This window comes from Gavialis gangeticus, unplaced genomic scaffold (genome assembly GCF_001723915.1).
Source record: "Gavialis gangeticus isolate Ggan-Ray unplaced genomic scaffold, GavGan_comp1, whole genome shotgun sequence".
In the NCBI taxonomy this organism is placed as follows: domain Eukaryota; kingdom Metazoa; phylum Chordata; order Crocodylia; family Gavialidae; genus Gavialis; species Gavialis gangeticus.
The window spans coordinates 5,014,437-5,022,107 of NW_017729033.1; the positions used below are offsets into that span (position 1 = coordinate 5,014,437).

The 7,671-nt window shown below is 43.0% G+C and overlaps 1 protein-coding gene across 1 annotated transcript in view; it reads left to right on the forward strand.

The window, feature by feature from the left end:
- Positions 1-7,671, forward strand: part of DDRGK1 (DDRGK domain containing 1) — a gene marked incomplete at its 5' end in the record, with an annotated part of 102,638 nt that overhangs the window by 62,888 nt on the left and 32,079 nt on the right. The window contains 2 exons of the mRNA XM_019525803.1: positions 2,509-2,615; positions 4,788-4,889. Of these exons, the coding sequence (XP_019381348.1) occupies positions 2,509-2,615; positions 4,788-4,889 (209 nt within the window). The remainder of the gene's footprint in view (positions 1-2,508; positions 2,616-4,787; positions 4,890-7,671) is intronic.

A 7,671-nucleotide genomic window follows, 5' to 3' on the forward strand; every position in this document is an offset into this window, starting at 1 on the left:
AACTAATGAGCATTAGTTTACTGTTTGTTTGCCTGTGGCAGGTATGGTTGCTGTGATGATGATTTCATCGGGTCACATCTCCACCACCAACCCTCCTTTAATGTTTTAATAGTTCATTCATTCAGCAAGCCACTTCATTATGTGCCGAAGTCCTGCTCAGCCTGTATTTAAACACCTGGCTCATCCTTAATTTGAAGTGCTCTGCTAAATCGTGGGCTTAAAACCCTGACCCAGAGGGAGGGCGCTTGCAACTGCATGTTCAAAGAAATGTGCTGCTCTCTTGAGGAAGTGGGTCTTGTGGGATCGCTTCAGATGAGGGAGAGCGAACGTTACTGGTCAGAGGTTAGGATCTCGTCTTACTCGGTCCTGGGTCGGGGTTTTGACGGTGCTGGGGAGGGGAAGACGCTGCTGCTTGGAGTTGTGGGGGGGCATCACCGTTTAAAAAGCAGTGCTAGAATGAGCTACCCTCCAATTCAGGTATTCCTCATAGACAGACACTGAGGACTAGGAGACAAATTTAAATGGGAGAGCATCGAACTTTTGGGCGAGGGGTGAAAAACACCTGACATGGTGCCTCCTAAAGGCTAATAGCCACTAACTGAATCAAAGGGTACAGTTCCACCAAGGGCTGCCAGTGATGTTTTTGCCTCGGGTGCATTCCCCGCTAGCCCTGTGTTACTGATGCATTTTGGAGCAGGATTATTTTTACGCATGGTAAAACTGCAGAGGCTGCAGAGTGCAAGGCTGAGTGCCCCGTGCCTTTCAGTGCGTGTGTGGAGGAGGCAGGGGAACCCTTTTGATCATTTCAGTAGTCAGATTTCACTCTTCCTCTGAAACCCCGAGCTAGCAAGCCTGCCTCGCATTTATTACCTTCCAGGGTGAAAGATCAGTTGAATTGTTTGAAAAACAAATCCATGCATGCCAGAAAGACGTTCAGTAGAAATGTCTCCTGGCAGGTTGCCGGTTATAGTATATATTTGACCCAGTCTAACATGCCTTGGAGTTCGTGTTCAAATCCCAGTCCTAGAAATAATCCTCATCTGCCCCAGCAAACACCTGAAAAGAGCTGTTCCTTGCATCAAGCCCTAAAGCGTGCCTGACTTTAGCCCTGCCAGAGCAGCAAGGAAATCAGGCTCCTGACTGAACCCGGCCCCGCCATCATTTGCTCCGTCAGACTTAACGCTAAGGACTGTTGCAGTTTCACCGGTGCCAGACATTCACCATTTGTGAGTCAGACCCCAAAACTCAGGGGACTTTTAAAGAATACCAAATGTTCTGCCCCCAGCCTCCTGGGTTGCCAACCTACAAGATGTGCCCGAGGTGCGTGTTTTCTTTACAACCTGAGAGCAAGAAGCTTTTTACATAGTCTGAATCCACATGTCATCCCTTGACTCCAGGACCACAGGGCTTAAAAAAACAGCAGGCATTGAGAGATGGTGAGAGTTGACAAGACTGCCGCTCAAGCAGCCCAACTGAGCTCAGAGCTTCATAGATCAGTGAATACCTTGAATAGCAGCACCACAGATGTGCATAATGTTTCACGCTTAAGCAGGGTCCCCAGTTCCCACTAGCAAGCTTCCTGCAATCGAGGATACTTGCATTACGGTCTGATTTCAGCACATGCATCTTTATAGTCTCCTAGAAATGAATGAATCTGTCCTTGAGCACAGGGGTCTGCCTATGCCGCTTACATTGAAGGAGTACCAAAGAGACCAAATATAAATGTGAAAGAAACAGTGGGGAGCAATGTGGTATGCTTGAGGGCACCTTCCATTCTTTGTTCAGGACAGCAGCTCTTTGAGTGCCCGCTCTTCAGAGATTTAGGCGTGCAAAAATAGGTTCACATTTGAAGATCTCACTTATTTGTGAATTTAGCACAGGTGCAGAAACTGGTCTGGTAAGAGGCTGCTTTTGTTTATGCTCCCAATCATGGCAAATGCATGTGTACGGGCTGTTCTTTGAGCCTAGAGTTGTTACATTTTTTGTAGGGACTTCTTTTCTTCTCTCTCTCAAAAAGACGGCTGTGGGAGTCACGGTCGGTAACACCACAGTATAAATTGCTGATGAATAATGAACCTCGCAATGCCTTCCTCAGAATCAACATCACCGTTGTATTAGGCTTGAAGGTAATAGGAGCAAAAAAGATGTCTGCAGCTGGATGTTAAATTGTAAAAGCCCATGTAGTGATGCACACCATTCTGCATACATAATAAAACATGCACGGTTCCTTTGGAAAGCAAAAAATGTTTATAAGCAGTCTTCCTTCAAAGGATTCAGTAAAGTTTACCCCTGGTTTCACTGCTCCTTATGTTTGCCCTGTAAAATCTTTGTGGCTTAGGCAAATTCAGAGAGCCACTATTCTCCATCGTTCTCATGAATCCTGTTTGAGACATGTGCATCTCCTCCTCTGCCAGTACTTTTTCTTCAGAAGTAGCGATATAGGTCAAATTGGACTTTCCAGGTGTGCTAACGGTTCTCTTTGTTTTTCTCTGTACCCTAATGCTGCAGAGGAGGAGGATGGAGATGAGGCTCCGGAGGTTCAGGTCTCTGGGAAGATTGGAGCAAAGAAACAGAGGAAGTTAGAGGAGAAACAAGCCCGAAAAGCACAGCGGGAGGTAAGCATTTCCTGCCATGTCTAAAGCACAAAGCAAAGCTGGATTAGCAACACTAATGGTAGCTGGCTCTAAGAGAGAGCAGGACCTGTTTGGTCACTTAGTGTAGAGCAGTGGTTTTCAACCTTTTTAGCCTCAAGACCGCCCTCCGTCACTTGTGAATTTTGCAGCATCCCAGTTGAGAATCACTGAGCTAGAAAATAAAGATACGGTGAGGCTAAAGAGGCTGAAAATCACAGCTGTACCTGGTGCCGGGTAAAGGCGGTGGTGTCAGGGCCTAACCCTGCCATGTCCTGCTTTCTCTTGTCTGCCCCTTCCTGCCCTCCAATCCATACCTAAGAGGGGAAGGGTGGCCTCTGCCACAAAGGCTGTTCATATGGGATCTTACAGCATGGTGGCCAGCCCCTTTTGTAGGCCCAGCTATTTCCTTGGATGGGAATGTACGGCCTAGGGAACAAGGCATTCAGACCTGGGGGGGGGGGCTCAGCCCTTAAAAAGCAGACAGCAAGTGAAAAGCCTTGAAACCAGAAGTCTCTTAACTGTTCATACTGGTCTAGCTCCTAAATTCGAGCTCTTCATATTAAATGACCCACCTAAGTAGTGCAGCATTTTCAGTTACACTCACAAAGTTGCTGTAAAGCTGGAGGGGGAACTAATCAGTAACAGCAAATTTGAAAAAAAAAAAAAAAAAAAAAAAAAAAAAAAGCCCTCCTAAAGCATACGAGTGGATGACTCAAGTTTTTACACGTTAATTTCTTTTTCCTGTTCCACTTTATTGGCCTGCAACCTCTGAACCGTTCTGGAGCCTGGAGGACAGTTTGCAGAGGTTTGATGTAGTTCTGCAATGCTGCATAATGGCAAAGACGCTTGCCAAAGCACAGAACAGATAAAATAACTGGTTTGATCAAAATGAGAGAGCTCACGAGTCTACCAGGGCAAAACTGACCTGCTTGCAGAGCGTCAACATCAAGCAAAGGATGTTGCATGTACGCCCTAATTTGAACATTTAAATGGTGCCAAAATCGGGGGTGTGGGAGAGACAATCTCCCCCCAGCTTACTATAATGATGAGAACTAGTAGCATTAGCCAGGAGAAAATACTTCATGTTTAGATATAGGCTTCCATTACAATCTTATTTTTACTTGCTCATAATTTTAACTGTCACACACTTTCCATGCTTAGGCTTAGCCTTAAGCATCTTTTTATGGAAAGTTTGAGCAAAATTGTTTAAACCGTTTTTGAGAAAAACATTGTGGAAGGGCAGAGGGAATGGCCCTTTTTAATGCATTTAATTTTTATTCATTTAATTAATTTTTTAAGAATTCATTTAATTCCTTTTCAAAATAAGCTGGGGGGGGTTCTCAATGGTAGAGTTACAAATTCTGTGTGAGGATACATCAACTACCCAATTCAGTTGAAGTCTTTTATGTAGCAAAGACTGAAAAAGGAATAAACACTGAAATAAAATAGCATACTAAATGATCCATTTTTAACTTTTTTTTCCCCTTTGGAACTATTTATATGTACTATGTAGTTTAACCAAGTGGGAGTTTTTTTGCATTTCAGATTTAAATTTAATCTTTCTAATAATAGGATTTTCATCTTTCTTAAGAAGAGAGAGACCTTCCATTTTTAAGAGCCACGTAACTTCATACAATGGAATTATATTTAATAGTTTTTTGTAAGGGCCTCAGTCCAGATTAATTGAACTAAAATGAAACCTACATTTAAAACACAAAATTCTCACATATAAGCAAAGTTTAAAAATCCTTGTCTAATGCCTTTCTAAATAAATTTTAAATGACCAGAGAAATAATGTTTATATTAGCTTTCCATAGCATCACTACAATAACAAACTGGCATATACGTGTCATGGAACTGAAACGTTTGACCACGAAAACAATACTTGACGTTACCAGGGCCATAATTTATCAAATAAATGGAAGTATTAAAAAATTTTAGAAAGCCAATGCAAAAAACCCCAATGATGATGACAAAATAAACCTAGGGTAGCACCTTTCTATAAAAATGTCGGTTATGCATTTCTGGACAAGAGTCCAGGAAGCTGGTGAAAAAAACCCGGTGATCTTCAAGTATGAAACCAAAGATTGAGGAAGAATAAATGTTGCCTTGCCTACTTTTATTTTTTTTTTTTTTATTTTTTTTTTTTTTTAGGCTGAAGAAGCAGAGCGTGAGGAGCGGAAAAAACTCGAGTCAAAGAGAGAGGAGGAAAGACGGAAAGAAGAGGAGAAATTGCGTCTCGAGGAAGAGAGACAGGTGGGACTTGGCTGAGTTTGCGGATGGAAATTCTGAAACGAGTTGTTTTTTTTATCATGGCTCGACTCCACAGCTTGCTGAGCAGAACCCCCTGCCAGCTGTAGGCCCTGTCGGACAGGCTTTCCTTTTGATTCTGGTTGCCGTGTTGATTATTTGAATTACTGTGACACCTAGAGGTGCCAGCCAGGTTTAGGGCCCTTTGGCCAAGTGTGTGGCAAATGCCTATAGCGTGTCTACACCATTCTGGTACAGCATGAGGAAGTGGTATCGTGAGAGGCAGAGCTGCCACACTTGGAAAACTACGCTTCTTCCAGACTAGGAGTTAGTAACATGAATAAAGTTGCCACCTCTGTTTGAATCTACTCCAGGAGGTTTCATCACACGATGTAATGCCATTAATGACTTTACATCAGGAAGGCAAATGCACATTACCATTACATTTTAAAAACCCACTGGACATCTGTATAAATCAGATTCAACATTTCATATTTATTTTAATGAATGCCCTGTCATTTATCTCCTGGGTGACTCTCAGCAGGCTCCTGGAGATTTATCTCTAATTCCTGGAGACTCCAGGGCAATCCTGGAGGGTTGGCAACCCTAGACTTGAAAGAGGTGTGCCATGGTCCTGTTGTGCTGCACTAAGGTGCTGTAGGAATACCCATCTGGAGAGATGGTCTCTGGCCTAATGACTGCAAGTCTAGATAAATAAATAAGCTTGACCACTGGTAAAGAAAGGCCCGGAGAAGTGAAGTGGCTCGCCCTGAGGTCTTGCAGCAAGTCCTGTGTATTGTTCACTGCTCCCCAGTCTGCCTATTAAAGAACTGTTTGTTTCATAGCTCAGCAAATGCCATTTTAAACAGACACTCAAGGGGCCAACTTAAAACTGGCACTAGGGAGGCTGTTTGGTGAAAGGTCCTATGAGACTATAATGGACCTGGGGGGATACTCCAGATGCATTGTTGCAGGAGGGCTTCAGTTATCAGAAATGCCTCTTAGTCGGGGTCCAAACCAGGGGCAGGCAATTATTTTGGGCGGAGGGCCACTTACTGAGTTTTGGCAAGCCATCGAGGGCCACATGACAGGCAGCCAGGAGCAGATAAATACTAATTTTCTACATTTTTTAGGGGCCCTGTGGGCCAGATAGAATGATCTGGAAGGCTACATCTGGCCCATGGGCCGCATTTTGCCCACCCCTGGTAGCTGTAAGCAGCATAGGAAGTGAAAGACTGATCACAGACTATGTGCTATGCTGCAGCAGCCCGTCCTGGAGCCAGTGTGTTAAGAACAGTTGTTTTGGAAACCCTTACATGTGAAGTAGTGTGTGTAGCACATTGGGGTGGAAGAGCAGATCCTATGAATATATTGAAACCTTAAAGGTGTCCCATCAACTAAAAGACAAGAAGGCAAACGGTTCTTCTGTGACTTCTGGGCAATCTGGACTATTGTGGTGCCAGCTACAAGCTGAGAGCAAGGCTCCCATTTTTGGAGCACTTCTACAAACTGTAGGGTGGCTTCAAGGCTCAAACTGGGAGGCAAGTCCTGGTCAGGAGACTTCCTTTACATTAGCCCTTTTAAGTTATATAGATGAAACACTGCATTGAGGTCTCTGGTTAAGAGACTTGGGGGAAGTCGTTTAAAAAAAAAAACACTTTAAAAAAGTCTGTTCTTTTATGTCAACAGTAGGCTCCTAAAATGCTCTTGTTGTTCAACAGAAACAAAAGATGTGAGAACACATTGCATTGCATATTTTCCTCCTCTAGAAAATATTTACCTTTCTGGTTGTGCATAGAATAATCCTTTCTTCTTCCAAGCGCTGTCTTACATCTCATAAGTAAGAAAGCTGCTGATTTCTGAATAAGGGGATTATTAGAGTCATAGCAACAAGAATTTAAAAAAAAATAGAAACTCCGGCATTTTGGAAGGGCCTACAAACCAGCTTCTTACTATAAGGAAAGTTTTCTTCCTGACCTCCTAGGAGCTGAGTTATGCCATAACCGCCCACCTGAAGGTTTTATGCCTCTTTCTTAAGAGCTGTCAGAACTAGTCACTGACAGACAGGTTAACAGTGTAAATGGATGACTGGTCTGATTTAGTCAAGGAATTCCTGTGTTATTAGAAACTGAAAGCTGGCAAGAACCAGCATCAGCACATCAGATAAATTGCTAGCCAAGAACTGGTTTGCTCAGTTTATGCAAGTAGTCCAAACACAGGTTTACTTTAATGAGAGCAAGAATAATATTTCCCTGTTGATTCTTTCTCTCCCAGTGCCAGTAGCTTCTGTTTAATGGGGGCAGCAGCTTACCAGGTCCATCCTTCACTGTTGAGGGGTTGAGTATAGTACATAGGTGTGAAACTTTAAATGAGGATCTCATCATACGGAAGTTGCACATTTAAAAAAAGCCAGACTAAAGCAGGCTTGTAAACCCCACTTGTTTTGGAGTTGTATAACTTTTATTTTGGTTGCATTAGTCAAACACTATTAACCTTGTTTGTTTACTGTGAGCACTGATAGGGAAGACAGATTTTTGGGCTTGGGCTTATATATTTCCACAATGAGCTTACAAGGTTGGGTAAAAGAAAGGAGAGATAATGATCAGGGGTCTGAATTTTTTAAGGTAGCTTGGTGCTTAAAGGTGCAGAAACTTACCTAGTGGGATTTTCAAAAGCACTAAGACAGAGCTAAATACCTTTCAAAATCAGGTCTAAAGTTCCTTTGAAAATCCCACCCTACATGTAAAGACTACACTTTTATTCCTGGAGCAAAACAATCTTGAATTCT